A 23,203-nucleotide genomic window follows, 5' to 3' on the forward strand; every position below is an offset into this window, starting at 1 on the left:
TGATGCAATACCCTGTTGAATACGATGGTATTCATTGCTACAGGGCTATAGTTAAACCATTGTTATATCTGTCTTGTCTATGTGAGATGCTCCAAGCAGTAGCACACTAGCCTGGAATCCAAACTCATATGCTCCACTTGACCATTGTATCAGTTTGGATTCCAGGCTAGTAGCACACAGAGGCTGCATCTAAATGGTACCCTATTCCCTACATAGTGCACTGCTTTTGACCAGGGCCGAAATGTCTCTGGTCAATAGTGCGCTATACAGGGAATCAGTTGCCATTTCAGATGCAGCCTGGCATTCTCGCTCCCTGTTGGCTGGGCTGGGTTGTCTGTGGGCATATCAGATTGAGTGAAAGGACAAACAGAAAGAGGGCTCTCAGGTCTCTAATCTCATTCACTGTACATCAGTACGTCCTCTGCTTCCTCTGTGACAGAGTCGGCCATCTAACCGGCTGTTAATTGACACTCATTAACCAAAAGAGATGAGTCTAACTCAGTTTGGCTTTTCATGTGAGAGATTTTAGACCAAATAGAGTAGGATTTGATTAGGTAGTATTTGGTAGGCTAGGCTACATACAATACACACTGGGGTTTTAAAAGACCCCCACACTGTGGTTGCCATGGAGCTTTGGAGCGTATTGAAGGGAATACATAAGCAGAACGAAATAAGATCCTTATTATAGAGCTAAAGCGCTCTGAACAGATTCAACACAGCAATACCACATGACTTGAAAAGCAGAATGTGGGATTGGATGGTGGTAGAGACCATTTTCTCTTTGTCTTATTTCTGCAGATGGTTTTGGCATGGTGCTTCAGATATGAAATGCTACACCTTCATTATACAGTGTTGTGATGAATTCTCCCTACACTTACCCTTGCATCCTTCCTGGTCCCCTTCCCTACTCTACAGGTTAACACACACACAAACACACACACACACAGACACACACACACACACACACACACACACACACACACACACACACACACACACACACACACACACACACACACACACACACACACACACACACACACACACACACACACTCTCTCTCTCTCTGACACAGGCCCATGTTTCCATGCTCAGTCAAGGCTCACTGATTCGGGAGATGTCTGCCGGGATGCAACAATAAGCCGCGGTGTGAAATCGTCATTCCATGTCAGGAGGATGGTTTTGAGAGGTACCCACACCAGTCAGGCCTCTCTCTGTACTGTACAAGAGCCTTAGGCGGCTGAGTGTTCCTAATGCAGAAAACAGCTCAGTGTGAAAGGATCCCGAGCCTCCCTGGTGCTTGCTCACCACCCCCGTCCCTCTCTGCACCCAGCATGCTTCACCCCAGTGCTACAGAAAGGGTTTCAGCCTACTGAGTCTAGTGCTGTGGGTTTCAGATGCCTTTCTGTGAGGCTGCTGTTTCCTTCAGATACTAAAGCTCTTCGGGTTGCTCAGAAGCCCCCGGGCGGCCGTCTCCAAGATGTGCTCCTCAGATAAAACGGCATGCATACAAGTGTAAACATTCAACATTATTTACTAGCTGCCTGCGTGCCCTTCACTCTGACTGTCTTATCTGGGGTTTTCTGCCCCAAGGCCTTTCTTGGGAAGTCATCTGTAATGCCTGATGCGATTTGAGTGGAGCAGAATTTAATATTTGATGTTTGTGCCCATCATCATCTTCACAGACGGCTCTGATCTCGTGCCACAGTTCAGGAGGATAGCTAAATATTGGATAGAGAAATATGAATAGAGAAACTGTTATAATGAATAGAGAAAGATGACTTTGCCTCTCTCAGTTGTTTGACTTGTGTATTCTGTTTTTTAACAATGCATTGTTTACTAGTATTGTAACACTGTTCTAGTAACCCAGACTCGTTGGCAGCATCTACTGCCGTAACTAGCAGAGTTACAGCATCACACAGACAACAGCTGTGCTGTTGTAGAAATGAGAGAGAGAGAACAACTGATAAAAAAAAACACTTCCTGTGAAAGCCTGCCTATGAGTCAAGACCAAACGAAAAAGAAGTAAGCAAACAACCCCATCTCTGAAGGGTTTCAGTCCAGCCCTGAAATAAGGCTTGTAAAGCCTGGTTACTGGTTTGTGAGGACTGATGTCATTCTAACAGACTGTTGTGATAAAGTATTGTATTGGAGGATGTTGCCATCAGCATATAACATAACAGGACACCATTTAAGATTGTAATCTTAATACAGTAGCTGAAGGCTCTATTATGTACATTCGTTGTTGGGGATATCCTGTGTTGAGTGACTTAAGTCCATAATTTGGTGATTATGGTTTAAATATGCACATTTCATGTCAATGACCCTGTCAATGACCCTGCAATTCATAAATGTCAATTATCCTGCAATTCTCAAAACCTGCAGAGAAGCAGCATATTGCAACCTACAGAAATGAGCAAGTACACAATGCATGGGTACAGATGAGAGAGCATTGCAGTTCAGATCTAGTAGGGATTTTTTTAAACCTTTATTTAACTAGGCAAGTCAGTTAAGAACAAATTCTTATTTTCAATGACAGCCTAGGAACAGTGGGTTAACTGCCTTGTTCAGGACCAGAACAACAGATTTTTACCTTATCAGCTCAGGCATTCGATCTTGCAACCTTTCGGTTACAAGTCCGAAGCTCTAACCACTAGACTACCTGTAGTCTACTTTAGTAATGTGCCAACAGCATCCTCCTATAAAACAGTCTATAACAACATCCTCTCTTTCATCCAGAGTTTATCACAGAGTAGCTAACCCACTTTGTGTCAACCATGTTTTATGTCAGCCAATTATCTTAACGGGCCTCCTCGTTTGTCTCTGTCCCAGACACAGCACTCTGATCAAAAGGTTAAGATTACACTGAGTGTGAGGTTCACCTCTCCCATCTTCTCAACTGTAAGATGGCAGTAGCATCCATCGCGTCAGCATTTTCGCTTCACTAAATCAATTTTTATTCAGCCAACGTTATGTGGCAGGGTTTGAGGCTACTGACTCTGCCGATGTGCGGTTCTGTCGGAGACTGATCTGGATTGGAAGAGGCCAGTCTATTGATCTACATTAGGTTAATTACTTCACATTTGGGATGTGCACTAGGCAGAAAGGTTTGGCAAGTCAGTAAACGATCTTCTTCTTCTTATTCTTAAATGTGCAACCAGCGGGGGAAAACAATCTTTACTCCACACACAGAGACGCATACAAAGCTCTCTCTCACCCTCCATTTGGCAAATCTGACCATAACTCTATCCTCCTGAGTCCTGCTTACAAGCAAAAACTAAAGCAGGAATGACCAGTGACTCGCTCAATAAGGAAGTGGTCAGATGAAGCAGATGCTAAGCCACAGGACTGTTTTGCTAGCACACACTGGAATATGTTCCGGGATTCTTCCGATGGCAATGAGGAGTAAACTACATCAGTCACTGGCTTCATCAATAAGTTAATTGATGACGTCGTCCCCACAGTGACCGTACATACCTACCCCAACCAGAAGCCATGGATTACAGGCAACGTCCTCACTGAGCTAAAGGGTAGAGCTTCCTCTTTCAAGGAGCGGGACTCTAACCCAGACGCTTATAAGAAATCCAGCTATCACTGCATCACAGTGCTAGCTGTGCCATCAGAGACTCTGGGTTTGCGCCCAGGCTCTGTCGCAGCCGGCCGCGACCGGGAGGTCCATGGGGCGATGCACAATTGGCCTAGCGTCGTCCGGGTTACGGAGGGTTTGGCCTGTAGGGATATCCTTGTCTCATTGCGCACCAGCGACTCCTGTGGCGGGGCCGGGCGCAGTGCACGCTAACCAGGTCGCCAGGTGCACGGTGTTTCCTCCGAGACATTGGTGCGGCTGGCTTCCGGGTTGGATGCGCGCTGTGTTAAGAAGCATTGTGCCTTGGTTGGGTTGTGTTTTGGAGGACGCATGGCTTTCGACCTTCGTCTTTCCCGAGCCCGTATGGGAGTTTTAGCAATGAGACAAGATAGTAACTACTAACAATTGAATGCCACAAAATTGGGGAGAAAAGGGGGTAAAATTCAAAAAACAAAACACAAGAAAGAAATCCCGCTATGCCCTCCGACGATATAAGGGCACGAGGTGAGACCCAGATGCAGACACGGGAGTCAGATGGTTTGAGTCTTTGATATTTATTATATCCTAAAGGGGTAGGCAAGAGAATGGTTGTGGACAGGCAAAAAGTCGAAACCAGGAGGTACAGTGTGGCAGGCAGGCTCGAGGTCAGGGCAGGCAGAATGGTCAGGCAGGTGGGTACAGAGTCCAGAAAACAGGCAAGGGTCAAAACCGGGAGGTCTAGTAAAAGGGAATTTAAAAGGCAGGAGCACGGGAAAAACACGCTGGTTGACTTGGAACATACAAGACGAACTGGCACAGAGAGACAGGAAACACAGGGATAAATACACCAGGGATAACAAGCGACATCTGTAGGGGATGGAGACAATAGAGACAACAAATCTTCTGATTTGATTTGACTCTGTCATTTTCACATATACAACAATGGCCGTATGTTTATTGTCGAAGCCAGGTGGAATGGGAATGTGTTGTGTGGCAGCCATGTTGAAGTGTGAACCAGACATGAGCCTCTTCTGGCCTCCGACTTTTCAATATAAATGTTTAGGTCCTCTTGACAGTTTGTGGCAAACAGGTCAGGACCAGCGTTGATAAATGATTATTGTGAGACTGGAGTCTGATTCCGAGAAGACTGTGGTATGATCTGTGGTACTCAGCCTTCAAACACTCTGAATAGACGGTGATTTCTCAAATCGGCTTACATTTCTATCTAGACTTAAATAAATACGCATTTAATATGAGATCGAGCTATGCAGTGAAGCAAGTCTGTCATCAGAATAAAGTGACTAATTTTACTTTGTGTGACTGTATGGTCAATCATCTTATATTATCATCCAACTAATAATCAAAATATCCCCCTTTACTCTGTTTCCAGTTCCTGTGCTTGAAGAACATCAGGACATTTCTCTCCGCCTGCTATGAGATATTTGGCATGAAGAAGAGTGAACTCTTTGAGGCCTTCGACTTGTTTGATGTGCGGGACTTTGGAAAGGTAAGCAACAGGATTCATGCACTGAGTACGTTTACATGCAGACTAATAATTCGATATCAAACTGATTATGGCAGTAGGCCGAGAACGGAAATAGTCATGTAAACACCTTACTCTGCTTTTGTTAATTGGCGTGAGGTAAAGGTTTTGAATGATTAGGACATGTAAACAGCTTAATCGGAGTTCTAGCAGTTTATTTGATCTGCCCATGTGCTAGCTCTTATTACGAATGAAGTGAGTTCCGAAAAACTGAAGGTATAGTGAAAGTATTCACGAAAGTATTCGGCCCCCTTGAACTTTGCGACCTTTTGCCACATTTCAAGCTTCAAACATAAAGATATAAAACTGTATTTTTTTGTGAAGAATCAACAACAAGTGGGACACAATCATGAAGTGGAACGACATTTATTGGATATTTCAAACTTTTTTAACAAATCAAAAACGGAAAAATTGGGCGTGTAAAATTATTCAGCCCCCTTAAGTTAATACTTTGTAGCGCCACCTTTTGCTGCGATTACAGCTGTAAGTCGCTTGGGGTATGTCTCTATCAGTTTTGCACATCGAGAGACTGACATTTTTTCCCATTCCTCCTTGCAAAACAGCTCGAGCTCAGTGAGGTTGGATGGAGAGCATTTGTGAACAGCAGTTTTCAGTTCTTTCCACATATTCTCGATTGGATTTAGGTCTGGACTTTGAATTGGCCATTCTAACACCTGGATATGTTTATTTTTGAACCATTCCATTGTAGATTTTGCTTTATGTTTTGGATCATTGTCTTGTTGGAAGACAAATCTCCGTCCCAGTCTCAGGTCTTTTGCAGACTCCATCAGGTTTTCTTCCAGAATGGTCCTGTATTTGGCTCCATCCATCTTCCCATCAATTTTAACCATCTTCCCTGTCCCTGCTGAAGAAAAGCAGGCCCAAACCATGATGCTGCCACCACCATGTTTGACAGTGGGGATGGTGTGTTCAGGGTGATGAGCTGTGTTGCTTTTACGCCAAACATAACGTTTTGCATTGTTGCCAAAAAGTTCAATTTTGGTTTCATCTGACCAGAGCACCTTCTTCCACATGTTTGGTGTGTCTCCCAGGTGGCTTGTGGCAAACTTTAAACGACACTTTTTATGGATATCTTTAAGAAATGGCTTTCTTCTTGCCACTCTTCCATAAAGGCCAGATTTGTGCAATATACGACTGATTGTTGTCCTATGGACAGAGTCTCCCACCTCAGCTGTAGATCTCTGCAGTTCATCCAGAGTGATCATGGGCCTCTTGGCTGCATCTCTGATCAGTCTTCTCCTTGTATGAGCTGAAAGTTTAGAAGGACGGCCAGGTCTTGGTAGATTTGCAGTGGTCTGATACTCCTTCCATTTCAATATTATCGCTTGCACAGTGCTCCTTGGGATGTTTAAAGCTTGGGAAATCTTTTTGTATCCAAATCCGGCTTTAAACTTCTTCACAACAGTATCTCGGACCTGCCTGATGTGTTCCTTGTTCTTCGTGATACTCTCTGCGCTTTTAACGGACCTCTGAGACTATCACAGTGCAGGTGCATTTATACGGAGACTTGATTACACACAGGTGGATTGTATTTATCATCATTAGTCATTTAGGTCAACATTGGATACTTCAGAGATCCTCACTGAACTTCTGGAGAGAGTTTGCTGCACTGAAAGTAAAGGGGCTGAATAATTTTGCACGTCCAATTTTTCAGTTTTTGATTTGTTAAAAAAGTTTGAAATATCCAATAAATGTCGTTCCACTTCATGATTGTGTCCCACTTGTTGTTGATTCTTCACAAAAAAATACAGTTTTATATCTTTATGTTTGAAGCCTGAAATGTGGCAAAAGGTCGCAAAGTTCAAGGGGGCCGAATACTTTCGCAAGGCACTGTATGTATCTTAGAAATAGTTTCCACCTTCAAACTTTATATGTCCCAACTTAGAATCAAAAAGGTTTCACAAAAATAAAATGGTCCCTGTGGTAGAACGTCCTCACTGTTTCATTGGGGATACTCTACTCTCTCTTCACATATTTTGCTTTGAGTGTTCCATCTCTCAAGCTGGAAGGATCCTGTTATACTGTTGTCAGCTTGAGAACACCTTGAGAAGAATATTGCACATGACAAAAGAGTCATGTAAGGAGATGAGTGTACTCTGTAGCTGGGCTGTTTTAAGAGAATAATGTACAGTGGGGCAAAAAATAATTTAGTCACCCACCAAATGGGCAAGTTCTCCCACTTAAAAAGATGAGATAGGCCTGTAATTTTCATCATAGGTACACTTCAACTATGACAGACAAAACTAGAAAAAAAATCCAGACAATCACATTGTAGGATTTTTTATGAATTTATGGTGGAAAATAAGTATTTTGTCTGTCATAGTTGAAGTGTACCTATGATGAAAATTACAGACCTCTCTCATCTTTTTAAGTGGGAGGACTTGCACAATTGGTGGCTGACTAAATACTTTTTTGCCCCACTGTATATAGTTCAATAGAAGAACACAGTGGGTTACTTGAAGAGAACAGTATCTGCACGCTACAGTTGGATGCTCTTCCTCTGTATGAACACACAGTTACCTCACGCTGTATGGTGCAAGCATTTATCATCCTCCGTAGTTACTGACACATAGGACAATGCTTCAGTTTCCACTCATTAAAAAGAAAACAGTTCAGTTGTAATGGGGTTAAAAACCTTGTTTTTTCTTGGTTCATTGTTGTGATACATTGGTCAAAAGACCAATTACTGGTAAAAAAAATCTGAATTGGGCTGCCTGTGTAGACACAGCCTTTGTGTCAGCGCTGTGTTGTCAGCGTGTGAGGGAGGCGGTGGCTCTTAACAGCCATGCCGCTAGTTTCATGAAGTCCCCAGTGTGCTTTAATTAAAAGCAGAGGGAGGTGGAGAGGGGAGGAGAGGGAGTGAGGCGGCTGGCCTCTGAAGTGGGAGGGGCAGGCTAGATAGACAGACAGACAGACAGAGGGACAGGATTTGTGGCGTTTGTTTCATCCCGGCAGACATCTCCCGAATCAGTGAGCCTTGACTGAGATTGGAACCATGGGCCTATGTGTGTGTGTGTGTGTGTGTGTGTGTGTGTGTGTGTGTGTGTGTGTGTGTGTGTGTGTGTGTGTGTGAGAACGAGAGAAAGAGAGTGAGAGAGATAGATTGACAGACAGACTTCTTGATTTGGCCTTAAAACCTCTTGAGTATAAGGGGCAGTATTTTGATGTTTGGAGGAAAAACGTAACCCAAATGAAACGGCCTATTTCTCAGGCCCAGAATCTATAATATGCATAGAATTAGGAAAGAAAACACCCTAAAGTTTCCAAAACGGTCAAAATATTGTCTGTGAGTATAACAGAACTGATATTGCAAGTGAAAACAAAAGCTCTCTGTTCCATAGCCTGCCTTCACTCCATTTAAAGGGATATTTAAAGGGATATCAACCAGATTACTTTTCCTATGGCTTCCCCATGGTGTGAACAGTCTTTAGACATAGTTTCAGGCTTTTATTTTGAAAAATTAGCGAGAAAGAACACATCACGTCATTGTATGGCTGGGTGCCAGTAGCGTTTTGCATGCGCCAACAGAGTGGACATTTCTCTATCTCTCTTATTGAAGAAGCTACAGTCCCGGTTGAAATAGTATTGATTATATATTGTAAAAACAACCTGAGGATTGATTATAAAAAACGTTTGACATGTTTCTACGAACATTACGGATACTATTTGGAATTTTTATCTGCGATGTAATTGACCGCTCGAGTCTGTGGATTTCTGAACATAACGCACCAACCAAATGGAGGTATTTTGGATATAAAAATAATCTTTATGGAACAAAAGGAACATTTATTGTGTAACTGGGAGTCTCGTGAGTGCAAACATCTGAAGATCATCAAAGGTAAGCGATTCATTTTATTGCTTTACTGACTTTCGTGACCAATCTACTTGGCTGCTAGCTGTTTGTAATATTTTGTCTACTGAGAGAGATGTCCTTACATAAACGCTTGGTATGCTTTCGCCGAAAAGCTTTATTGAAATCTGACACACCAGGTGGATTAACAACAACCTAAGCTGTGTTTTGCTATAAATATTTTTAGTCATTTAATTTGAATTTGGCGCTCTGCAATTCAGCGGATGTTGACGAAAATGATCCCGCTTACGGGATGGGTGCATTAAGAGTTAATGACCTATAACATCTGTCAGGCTCCAGGAAGCTCAGTTTGGAGTGCCTCTATGATCAATAGGAACGCTTAGCCTGAATGCCCAGATGGTTCCTGGGTAGAAATTCTACTAACATTTGACCTCTAGCTCCACCTGGGCTCAGAACTCGCCAGAACTCCTCACAGCTCATCAGAACTCCTACGGCATCCAGGAAGTTAACTATGTGGATGCTTCGTGGAACTCTGAACTAACGAACTAATACATTTACAAACTGACAAGCTAACAGACTAACGAAAGAACTAACAAACCAACTAACTAATTCATTAACTAGCTATGTATGTGTAGCAACTAAATGGACTTTAGTAAATCAAAAAAATGACAATAATTAGAAAACCGCTAGGCTAATACACAGATTATTTTCGATATATGATTAGTAAAATATCCCGGAAATTGTGCAGAATCCACACAGATTTTGATCTACTTTACAGAGCAGAATATGATATGATGGTTGTTAAATTGTTTAAATGATTTCGCCTGGTATCCTGCTTGCTTGGTTGAGTTAAGTCATTTATAATTAAAACACAGTCAGACTGCTGCCAGTCACGAAGACACTCTTCCTTCCTTCACACGCTAAGACACAAATCCCCAGAATATTCCATACACAAATCAACAGCTCCTTGTTGAATGTGTACAGTATATGCAAATATAGCTCTTCTTAATCCTTCTTTGCCATAGAAAATATAACTGGAAAAATGACAGTAGGTGCTGACGAAGGATTGATTCATTTCGCCATCATGTGTCCGGTGGCACTCCTATTGCTCTATCAATAAGGACATGGAGGGTTGACTGATTTATTTAATAGTCTATTGATATCCCATTCTATACATCCTCTCTCTCTCTCTCTCTCTCTATTTCTACCTCTCTCTCTCTCTCTCTCTCTCTCTATTTCTACCTCTCTTTCTCTCTCTCTCTCTCATCTTTTCATGCCTTTTGTTTATGTGTGTGTGTAAGAGAGAGATAGAGACCGAGAGAAGAGAGAGATAAAGAGACAGACAGACACTGTACGTGTCACTATTTCTATTTTTTATGTTTTATCTTATCTTTAACTCTGTATTGTTGGAAAAGTAGCCTTAAGTAAGCATTTCACTATAGGTCTACACCTGTTGGTTACGAAGCATGTGACAAATGCAATTTGATTTGATTTGATTTGACATACCTATAGACAGACAGACAGATATAGTTTTGGATTTTGCCTTAATGACCTATATAACATCTGTCAGGCTCCAGGCAGCTCAGTTTGGAGTGCCTCTATGATCAATAGGAACCCTTAGCCTGAATGCCCAGATGGTTCCAGGGTAGAAACTCTACTAACCTTTGACCTCTAGCTCCACCTGGGCTCAGAACTCCCCAGAACTCCTCACAGCTCATCAGAACTCTTACGGCATCCAGGAAGTTAACTACGTGGATGCTTCGTGGAACTCTGAACTAACAAACTAACAAACTAATAAACTTACAAACCAACAAGCTAACGGACTAATGAACCAGCTAACTAACTCACTAACTAGCTAAGTATGTGGATCAACTAAATGGACTTTAGTAAACCACCAAAATTACATAACCATTAGAAAACATCTAGGCTATTTTCGATATAGGATTCGGAAAATAAAGTTACATTTTGTATTGTTACATAACCATTAGAAAACAGCTAGGCTAATTCACTGTTGTTGCTTTTTTATATTGATTAGTAAAATATCAGACAACACAGCGTTTGATGTACAGTACATATCAGAATCTGTTGTGATGGTTGTTAAAGTGTTTAAATGATTTCGCCTGGTATCCTGCTTGCTTGGTTGAGTTAAGTCATTTATAATTAAAACACAGTCAGACTGCTGCCAGTCAAGAAGACACTCTTCCTTCCTTCACACGCCAAGACACAAATCCCCAGAATATTCCATGCACAAATCAACAGCTCCTTGTTGAATGTGTACAGTATATGCAAATGTAGCTCTTCTTAATCCTTCTCTACCATAGAAAATATAACTGGAAAATCCCATTATGTGTCCCGTGGCATTCCTATTGCTCTATCAATATCTTTAATATTGTGGGGCGGCAGGTAGCCAAGTGGTTAGAGCTCTGGACTAGTAATTGAAAGGTTGAAAGATCGATTCCCCAAGGTAAAAATCTGCCGTTCTGCCCCTGAGAAAGGCAGTTAACCCACTGTTCCTAGGCTATCATTGAAAAGAAGACTGACTTGCCTAGTTAAAGGTAAATAAGTACATAGAGGGTTGACTGATTCGTTTATTGATATCACACCCCATACATCCTCTCTCTCTCAATTCAACAGGCTTTATTGGCATGGGAAACACATGTTTACATTGCCAAAGCAAGTGAAATAGATCATAAATTTAAAAAATTAACAGTAAACATTACACTCACAAAGGTTCCAAAAGAATAAAGACATTTCAAATGTCATATTATGTCTAATATTATGTCTATATACAGTGTTGTAATGATGTGCAAATGGTTCATGTACAAAAGGGAAAATAAATAAGCATAAATATGGGTTGTATTTACAGTGGTGTTTGTTCTTCACTGTTTGCCATTTTCTTGCGGCAACAGGTCACAAATCTTGCTGCTGTGATGCACACTGTGGTATTTCACCCAATAGATATGGAAGTTTATCAAAATTGGATTTGTTTTCAAATTCTTTGTGGGTCTGTGTAATCTGAAGGAAATATGTGTCTCTAATATGGTCATATATTTGGCAGGAGGTTAGGAAGTGCAGCTCAGTTTCCACCTCATATTGTGGGCAGTGTGCACGTAGCCTGTCCTCTCTTTAGAGCCAGGTCTGCCTACGGCGGCCTTTCTCAATAGCAAGGTTATGCTCACTGAGTCTGTACATAGTCAAAGCTTTCCTTAAGTTTGTGTCAGTCACAGTGGTCAGGTATTCTGCCACTGTGTACTCTCTGTTTAGGGCCAAATGGCATTCTAGTTTGCTCTGTTTTTTTAGTAATTCTTTCCAATGTGTCAAGTAATTATCTTTTTGTTTTCTCATTTGGTTGGGTCTAATTGTGTTGCTGTCTTTGGGCTCGGTGAGGTCTGTTTGTGTTTGTGAACAGAGCCCCAGGATCAGCTTGCTTAGGGGGACCCTTCTCCAGGTTCATCTCTCTGTAGGTGATGGCTTTGTTATGGGAAGGTTTGGGAATCGCTTCCTTTTAGGTGGTTGTAGAATTGATGTCTCTTTTCTGGATGTTGATCATTAGCGGGTATCGGCCTAATTCTGCTCTGCATGCATTATTTGGTGTTTTTTGAAGCATTTTGGATGTTGTGGCCTCAACCTTAAGTGCAGTATAGAATAGATGGCCCTTCATTTGAGTTGGTGTTAGGCTGTATTCTTCACACACTGTACATTTAAATCAAATTCTTAGCAATGCAATAGATCTTCTCTAGTCAGTTGAGTGGGTTCCACTCTGTGCAGATGGAATTGGATAGCCATAAAGTGAGATGGTAGCCCTGGCTATAATCCCTGCCACGTCAGTCTAGGCTTGCGTCCCAAATGGCACTGTATTCCCTATATAGTGCACTACTTTAGACCAGGGCCCTTAGGGCCCAGTTCAATAGTAGTGTGCTATGCAGGGGATAGGGTGCCATTTGGGACTCTACCAATCTCTTCAGGTGGTAAAGGAGCGGAGAGATCAGGAAATGGGAGAATCTGCCTGTCATTCACCTTCTACCGTTAGAAACAAGGCTTTTACATGTTGTCTTCACATGGGGCAGAAATACACATGGCAATCCTGTTACAATATAGTCCTACCTTTCACAAGAAAAAAAGTTTCCATGACGTGATACATGCATTTGGAACTTCCATCCATAGGCTCCTGAGATGTGCTGCCTGTCAACCCTGAGCATTGATAATTGATCATGGTGATTGCAGAGAGTAGGCCGTGGCGCGTAGAGAAGCCAGGTTTAGACGTTGCATATAATGTAACAGATCCATTTCATGTCATGCAATTCATAGAAATAATTTATTATACACTATATATGCAAAAGTATGTGGACACCTCTCAAATGACTGGATTCTACCACATTGCTATTATAGCACAATAGGGGGGACCGACTCCATATTAATGCTCATGATTTTGGAATGAGATGTCTGATGAATACTTTTGACCATGTAGTGTAATTTACTGGTTTCTCGCAGTTATTGATCCCGGGAAAAGGGAGTGGGTTTGGGAGGTAAATCTCGGTAAGCCGGTTCCCACTATTCAACCCTAGCCTAGTCTCTGTCTGCTATAGCCGTGTTTGAATTTCCTCTGCTCTCACATCATAGCATTGGGAAAACACACACAGATGCAATCTGCAGTACTTTTTTTCACTTCATTGCAAAACACATGTTTAGCACATCTGTCATGTAGATATACTGTGTGTTTTATGTAGACATACTGTGTGTTTTATGTAGACATACTGTGAGTTTTTTATGTAGACATACTGTGTGTTTTATGTAGACATACTGTGTGTTTTATGTAGACATACTGGGTGTTATTTAGACATACTGTGTGTTTTATGTAGACATACTGTGTGTTTTATGTAGACATACTGGGTGTGTTATGTAGACATACTGTGTGTTTCATGTAGACATACTGTGTGTGTTATGTAGACATACTGTGTGTTTTATGTAGACATACTGTGTGTTTTATGTAGACATACTGTGTGTTTTATGTAGACATACTGTGTGTTTTATGTAGACATACTGTGTGTTTCATGTAGACATACTGTGTTTTATGTAGACATACTGTGTGTTTTATGTAGACATACTGTGTGTTTTATGTAGACATACTGTGTGTTTTATGTAGACATACTGTGTGTTTTATGTAGACATACTGTGTGTTTTATGTAGACATACTGTGTGTTTTATGTAGACATACTGTGTGTTTTATGTAGACATACTGTGTGTTTCATGTAGACATACTGTGTGTTTTATGTAGACATACTGTGTGTTTTATGTAGACATACTGTGTGTTTTATGTAGACATACTGTGTGTTTCATGTAGACATACTGTGTGTTTTATGTAGACATACTGTGTGTGTTATGTAGACATACTGTGTGTTTTATGTAGACATACTGGGTGTTATTTAGACATACTGTGTGTTTTATGTAGACATACTGTGTGTTTTATGTAGACATACTGGGTGTTATTTAGACATACTGTGTGTTATGTAGACATACTGTGTGTTTTATGTAGACATACTGGGTGTGTTATGTAGACATACTGTGTGTTTTATGTAGACATACTGTGTGTTTTATGTAGACATACTGTGTGTTTTATGTAGACATACTGTGTGTTTTATGTAGACATACTGTGTATGTTATGTAGACATACTGTGAGTTTTTTATGTAGACATACTGTGTGTTTTATGTAGACATACTGTGTGTTTTATGTAGACATACTGGGTGTTATTTAGACATACTGTGTGTTTTATGTAGACATACTGTGTGTTTTATGTAGACATACTGGGTGTGTTATGTAGACATACTGTGTGTTTTATGTAGACATACTGTGTGTTTTATGTAGACATACTGTGTGTTTTATGTAGACATACTGTGTGTTTCATGTAGACATACTGTGTGTTTTATGTAGACATACTGTGTGTTTCATGTAGACATACTGTGTGTTATGTAGACATACTGTGTGTTTTATGTAGACATACTGTGTGTTTTATGTAGACATACTGTGTGTTTCATGTAGACATACTGTGTTTTATGTAGACATACTGTGTGTTTTATGTAGACATACTGTGTGTTTTATGTAGACATACTGTGTGTTTTATGTAGACATACTGTGTGTTATGTAGACATACTGTGTGTTTTATGTAGACATACTGTGTGTTTTATGTAGACATACTGTGTGTTTTATGTAGACATACTGTGTGTTTCATGTAGACATACTGTGTGTTATGTAGACATACTGTGTGTTTTATGTAGACATACTGTGTGTTTTATGTAGACATACTGTGTGTTTCATGTAGACATACTGTGTTTTATGTAGACATACTGTGTGTTTTATGTAGACATACTGTGTGTTTTATGTAGACATACTGTGTGTTTTATGTAGACATACTGTGTGTTTCATGTAGACATACTGTGTGTGTTATGTAGACATACTGTGTGTTTTATGTAGACATACTGTGTGTTTTATGTAGACATACTGTGTGTTTTATGTAGACATACTGTGTGTTTTATGTAGACATACTGTGTGTTTCATGTAGACATACTGTGTTTTATGTAGACATACTGTGTGTTTTATGTAGACATACTGTGTGTTTTATGTAGACATACTGTGTGTTTTATGTAGACATACTGTGTGTTTTATGTAGACATACTGTGTGTTTTATGTAGACATACTGTGTGTTTTATGTAGACATACTGTGTGTTTTATGTAGACATACTGTGTGTTTCATGTAGACATACTGTGTGTTTTATGTAGACATACTGTGTGTTTTATGTAGACATACTGTGTGTTTTATGTAGACATACTGGGTGTTATTTAGACATACTGTGTGTTATGTAGACATACTGTGTGTTTTATGTAGACATACTGGGTGTTATTTAGACATACTGTGTGTTTTATGTAGACATACTGTGTGTTTTATGTAGACATACTGGGTGTTATTTAGACATACTGTGTGTTATGTAGACATACTGTGTGTTTTATGTAGACATACTGGGTGTGTTATGTAGACATACTGTGTGTTTTATGTAGACATACTGTGTGTTTTATGTAGACATACTGTGTGTTTTATGTAGACATACTGTGTGTTTTATGTAGACATACTGTGTGTTTCATGTAGACATACTGTGTTTTATGTAGACATACTGTGTGTTTTATGTAGACATACTGTGTGTTTTATGTAGACATACTGTGTGTTTTATGTAGACATACTGTGTGTTTTATGTAGACATACTGTGTGTTTTATGTAGACATACTGTGTGTTTTATGTAGACATACTGTGTGTTTCATGTAGACATACTGTGTGTTTCATGTAGACATACTGTGTGTTTTATGTAGACATACTGTGTGTTTTATGTAGACATACTGTGTGTTTTATGTAGACATACTGGGTGTTATTTAGACATACTGTGTGTTATGTAGACATACTGTGTGTTTTATGTAGACATACTGTGTGTTTTATGTAGACATACTGTGTTTTATGTAGACATACTGTGTGTTTTATGTAGACATACTGTGTGTTTTATGTAGACATACTGTGTGTTATGTAGACATACTGTGTGTTTTATGTAGACATACTGTGTGTTTTATGTAGACATACTGTGTGTTTCATGTAGACATACTGTGTGTTTTATGTAGACATACTGTGTGTTTTATGTAGACATACTGTGTGTTTCATGTAGACATACTGTGTGTTATGTAGACATACTGTGTGTTTTATGTAGACATACTGTGTGTTTTATGTAGACATACTGTGTGTTTCATGTAGACATACTGTGTTTTATGTAGACATACTGTGTGTTTTATGTAGACATACTGTGTGTTTTATGTAGACATACTGTGTGTTTTATGTAGACATACTGTGTGTTTCATGTAGACATACTGTGTGTGTTATGTAGACATACTGTGTGTTTTATGTAGACATACTGTGTGTTTTATGTAGACATACTGTGTGTTTTATGTAGACATACTGTGTGTTTTATGTAGACATACTGTGTGTTTCATGTAGACATACTGTGTTTTATGTAGACATACTGTGTGTTTTATGTAGACATACTGTGTGTTTTATGTAGACATACTGTGTGTTTTATGTAGACATACTGTGTGTTTTATGTAGACATACTGTGTGTTTTATGTAGACATACTGTGTGTTTTATGTAGACATACTGTGTGTTTCATGTAGACATACTGTGTGTTTCATGTAGACATACTGTGTGTTTTATGTAGACATACTGTGTGTTTTATGTAGACATACTGTGTGTTTTATGTAGACATACTGGGTGTTATTTAGACATACTGTGTGTTATGTAGACATACTGTGTGTTTTATGTAGACATACTGTGTGTTTTATGTAGACATACTGTGTTTTATGTAGACATACTGTGTGTTTTATGTAGACATACTGTGTGTTTTATGTAGACATACTGTGTGTTATGTAGACATACTGTGTGTTTTATGTAGACATACTGTGTGTTTTATGTAGACATACTGTGTGTTTCATGTAGACATACTGTGTGTTTTATGTAGACATACTGTGTGTTTTATGTAGACATACTGTGTGTTTTATGTAGACATACTGTGTGTTTCATGTAGACATACTGTGTGTTTTATGTAGACATACTGTGTGTTTTATGTAGACATACTGTGTGTGTTATGTAGACATACTGTGTGTTTTATGTAGACATACTGTGTGTTTCATGTAGACATACTGTGTTTTATGTAGACATACTGTGTGTTTTATGTAGACATACTGTGTGTTTTATGTAGACATACTGTGTGTTTTATGTAGACATACTGGGTGTTATTTAGACATACTGTGTTTTATGTAGACATACTGTGTGTGTTATGTAGACATACTGTGTGTTTTATGTAGACATACTGGGTGTTATTTAGACATACTGTGTGTTATGTAGACATACTGTGTGTTTTATGTAGACATACTGGGTAGCTCCGAGAGTGAAGGGGAGCGTTGGTTAGATGAGACAGCTGTCACAGGACTACCTATATAAGAAAGGTGAAATATTGACCTATATGGGAAAAATTATACAAAAACAATCCAGTACATTTTATTATGATACCAACTACAAAATTCCAGTAAGGGTCATGTTTTGTAGCACATACATCATTTCAACCATACGTTGATTTCATTCTATTACTAAATACATAGTAGTTTGACAGTATTTTTGTTTGTTTATTGCAATGTCCAATTATTGAAACCATGATTATTTGTCTAATTGTCATTTTGGAACCTCAGGGGCCCTAAGCACATTGATGGTGTCCCCCTCACAAAGGGAAGAGGAGGAAGCCACTGAAGGTGTTGTAGAAAAACATGGTATCATAGAATCCCATGTGTTGGGGAAGGACTGTGGAGATCACATCTATTTCCTTCAGCTCTAGAATAAATTCATTGGACACATGCTCACCAGAACCTTTAAGGTCACTGGCACCATTCAGACTAAATGCATCCTTATTCTTGTTCCCAATGGTGGTGAACACAATGTACTTACCAGTCTTTGCATTGTATGCTGCTCCAATGTTGGTGATTACATTTGTGAAGATCAGTTGGGAAGCCTGGTTAACACCAAAGGGCCCTATATGTTCATCAACTAAATCAGTCAAACCAGCAGAGAAGGCCAACTTTGGTGTGTCTGTAGGTTATGGTAGAGGAAACACATTGGGTAAGTTTGTGTGAACTTCTGGATTTTCCACAGATTTCCATACTGGATACTGCGTATATTTGTTTTACAGTACGTGTGTTCTTGCTCTCCAGTCTCCCTCTATGATGTTCTCACTGGCTGTCACTCTGGCCTGTATACCTGCCTGTTCTGCAGCTTGAGTTGAAATCATAAACAACAATAGCTTTAAACGGTGTTCCAATTTTGGGGGGTTTATGGATTTTATGTTAGTGGTAGCCTTACAATCCAAGGCTTCTGCAAGCCAGAACGGTTCACAGGAGCAGGAGCCAGTCTCCTGTTCCTGTAATGTGAGGCAGCTTGATGTACAAGTACAACCCTCTGGACAGGATGCTAGTCTATTGCAGGGCCTTACTTAATGCTGAATGCAAAGAAGACATTGGGTCCCATTTTTTTGGGGGTCTTTGGTATGACTCCCAACCTTCCAATTACTATGTAGGAGCAACTTTTACCCCTGATTGAATTCTACATTTTGCTTCACTGCAACTGACCTACCCCATTAATTTACATTTGATCCTGACTTAACCTGATATGATCTTTTCCTTCAAATCCTGTGCCTGGCTCTCACTGACTCAGAGTCTGGTCTGAAGGGCTGACTGCTCCACTGCTTGTTCTGGCATTACGGGGAAAAAGCATTCTTAAATCTGAAAATTGACAAACGTTTGAATTATGCACAAATCTGTATTATTACAGCACCTGCATTCTCTCTCTCCAAGTTGTCCACCTTACTAGTCAGGGTGTGCACCACGTTTCTCAGGGCTTTCAGCTCATTCCAGATGTCAACATTGGTGGTCTGGTCAGTTGTTTTTTGCGGTCTTGTTTCTCCACTCGACGTGACCCCATGCCCCATGAACAGCAACGCTGACAGAACGACAACCCCTCTCATTTTGATATGAATAACCCTATTCAGTAATGATGCAGTCTATGAGCCCATCTGTATACATGCAAAAGTTTGCGTGAAGTAATGCGTGAGAAAGCAACACGTTGGGGATGGAACATTTACAGAAAACACCTTGGCCGTCGAGCTAAACAGGTTTTTTCTAACCGAGCCACGGTGGGAGAAATCCACACATGGAACGTCAGTCAAACATTTTTTTTTAGGTCGAAGGACCCGGAGAATAGGGAACATAGAGATTGATAGCCTATGTCTGGACATTCTAATCTGATGTTCTTTATCATAATCAAAGAAAGAATATTGACGCACACCTAAAACGTTTGTTAGGTGCTGACTAACAGGACAAATATCTCTATCGTTTTAGAGACACATTGTGTCAGAGAAAAGAAGGACATGTCAGCAATATAAACATAAGCTTCTCACATGTTATTAACTATGCTGTGAAGGCATAACTAAAAATACGTCTGATCTGTCCTATAGACTGTACATCGGCATGTTTCTGAGGGACCATACTGTAGGTCATCAATCATATGATTCTATATGGAATCATCCAGTCAGCACTTTCTATTTTAAAATCAGCTGATCTGATAGGAAGATGTAGAGAAGAGACATTACCTCATAGACTCCATCAACCACAGCTGTAGACGGCATATGACAGTCTCTAGATGATTCAGCCTCTAACTCGGACCACAGTTCAACAAGATTCCGGAGTTCACTGATTGGCGTTCACACGCCGTGCTGTACTGTACTGTAGGCTACATGCTTTAGGCAGTTTAATCTAGCTTCAGGACAAGCAGTGTGTTGTCAATATTGAACTGTCAGCTCGCTCTTTGCACGTGATGTCACGGTGAAGGTGGAAAAGAAACGTCAGCAGAGGCAGATTTAGCTGCATTTTAACCCTTAGAAATGAAAGAGGACCCAGCTGAGGATGTATTTTTGATAGATGTCATTGCCTTAATATTACCTATGGCTATTTAGCTTTTTCATGTTTAAAGCACACATTTGTTTTGTCATGAGTTTTAATTCCTTTATCGGGACTTAGAAGCTATCATATGTAAACTAGTGGTGAGTTTGTAGATGTGTTCACATTTATGCCTGCCTGACCAGCATTTTGAAAAGGAGAGCAAACATCATTAAGTACGCCACAGGATACTAATGAACGGTTCCTGACTCCACTTTAACAGCCACCCCCCCCTCCTCTTCTTATTTCCCCCCTTCTCTCTCTCTCTTTGATGTGGCCAGTGGCCCTGCTGTCTCCCTCCTCACACAGAGACTATGAACTCAGCTGGTTCAGAAACCATGTATGTTGGACCACACCAGCCCTCAGGAGGAGAGGAGAGGAAAAGAGAAGAGAGGATGAGAGGAGAGCAGTGGAGAGGATAAGGAAGGGGAGAAGAGGAATGTAGAGGAGAGGGGAGGAGAGGAGAAGAAAAGAGAGGAGAGCAGAAGAGAGGAGAGGAGATGGGAAGTGAGGGGAGGAGAAGAGAGGAGAGGGGAAGAGAGGAGATAAGAGGTGAGAGGAAATAAGAGAGGTGAAGAGAGGATCTGGGAAGAAAGGAGAAGAGAGGGGAGGAGGGGAGAGGAGAAAGGAAGGGAGGAGAGGTGAGGGGAACAGAGGAGATGGGAAGAGAGGAGAAGAGAGGGGAGGGGGAGAGGATAAGAGGGGAAGAGTGGAGAGGGGAAGTGAGGAGAAGAGAGGGGAAGAGAGGAGAAGAGAGGGGAAGAGAAGAGAGAGGAAGTGAGGAGAGGTGAGGGGAAGAGAGGTGAGGGGAAGTGAGGAGAAGAGAGGGGAAGAGAGGAGAAGAGAGGGGAAGAGAGGAGAGAGGAAGTGAGGAGAGGTGAGGGGAAGAGAGGTGAGGGGAAGAGAGGAGAGGGGAAGAGCGGTGAGGAGAATAAAGGGGAAGAGAGATGTGAGGGGAAGAGAGGTGAGGGAAAGAGAGGTGAGGGGAAGAGATGTGAGGGGAAGAAAGGAGAAGAAAGGGGAAGAGATCTGCCTTACCAAAGAATGGTTAAATATATCACAGGCACTGAAGACAATAATCAATATCTACTCTCTTTTTCTCTCTTTCTTCCTCTGTCTGTCTGTCTCCCTCCATCTCTCACCCCCTCTCTCCCTGCTGGTGGCAGTGGAGTGCCCTTCAGTTAGTCCTCTCTCCAGCCCAACCAGGCCAGCGGATGCTCAGGGTTAGGTATCAGATGACAGCTGCTGGGTAATAGATACTTCGGGGACAGGCCAACCTACCGGGCACGCAGACAGACAGGCAAGCAGGCAGAGAGGCAGACAGGAAGGCCAGCAGGCAGGAAGTGTTGTGGTCGGATCTCTCTACTCAGTGAGTGTACGAAATCACATAAGGTGTGACATATACACTGTATTCACTGTGTATTTATTTATTTAACCAGGCAAGTCAGTTAGGAACAAATTCTTATTACAATGACAGCCTACTCCGGCCAAACCCAGACGACACTGGGCCAATTGTGCCCTGCCCTATTGGATTCCCAATCACAGCCAGATGTAATACAGCCTGGATTCGAACCAGGTACTATAGTGACACCTCTTGCACTGAGATGCAGTGCCTTAGAACGCTGCACCACTCGGGAGCCCAGAGAGTGTATATGTGTAAGTGTGTGTAGGTGTGTAAGTGTGTGTGTGTGAGAGAGAGAGAGTGTGAGAGAGTGTGTTTGAGAGAGAGAGAGAGAGAGAGAGAGAGAGTGTTTGTGTGTAGAATCATACTGATGTACAGTGCCTTGCGAAAGTATTCGGCCCCCTTGAACTTTGCGACCTTTTGCCACATTTCAGGCTTCAAACATAAAGATATAAAACTGTATTTTTTTGTGAAGAATCAACAACAAGTGGGACACAATCATGAAGTGGAACAACATTTATTGGATATTTCAAACTTTTTTAACAAATCAAAATCTGAAAAATTGGGCGTGCAAAATTATTCAGCCCCTTTACTTTCAGTGCAGCAAACTCTCTCCAGAAGTTCAGTGAGGATCTCTGAATGATCCCATGTTGACCTAAATGACTAATGATGATAAATACAATCCACCTGTGTGTAATCAAGTCTCCGTATAAATGCACCTGCACTGTGATAGTCTCAGAGGTCCGTTAAAAGCACAGAGAGCATCATGAAGAACAAGGAACACACCAGGCAGGTCCGAGATACTGTTGTGAAGAAGTTTAAAGCCGGATTTGGATACAAAAAGATTTCCAAAGCTTTAAACATCCCAAGGAGCACTGTGCAAGCGCTAATATTGAAATGGAAGGAGTATCAGACCACTGCAAATCTACCAAGACCTGGCCGTCCCTCTAAACTTTCAGCTCATACAAGGAGAAGACTGATCAGAGATGCAGCCAAGAGGCCCATGATCACTCTGGATGAACTACAGAGATCTACAGCTGAGGTGGGAGACTCTGTCCATAGGACAACAATCAGTCGTATATTACACAAATCTGGCCTTTATGGAAGAGTGGCAAGAAGAAAGCCATTTCTTAAAGATATCCATAAAAAGTGTTGTTTAAAGTTTGCCACAAGCCACCTGGGAGACACACCAAACATGTGGAAGAAGGTGTTCTGGTCAGATGAAACCAAAATTGAACTTTTTGGCAACAATGCAAAACGTTATGTTTGGCGTAAAAGCAACACAGCTGAACAC

General features: G+C 40.9%; 1 protein-coding gene across 2 annotated transcripts in view; it reads left to right on the forward strand.

Moving 5' to 3' along the window:
• Positions 1-23,203, forward strand: part of LOC110536585 (guanine nucleotide exchange factor VAV3) — a 127,449-nt gene that overhangs the window by 13,218 nt on the left and 91,028 nt on the right. For both annotated transcript variants that reach the window (XM_036935164.1, XM_036935166.1), the window contains exon 2: positions 4,956-5,072. In XM_036935164.1, coding sequence (XP_036791059.1) covers positions 4,956-5,072 — 117 coding nt within the window. The remainder of the gene's footprint in view (positions 1-4,955; positions 5,073-23,203) is intronic.

This window comes from Oncorhynchus mykiss, chromosome 11, assembly GCF_013265735.2.
Source record: "Oncorhynchus mykiss isolate Arlee chromosome 11, USDA_OmykA_1.1, whole genome shotgun sequence".
Lineage (NCBI taxonomy): Eukaryota > Metazoa > Chordata > Actinopteri > Salmoniformes > Salmonidae > Oncorhynchus > Oncorhynchus mykiss.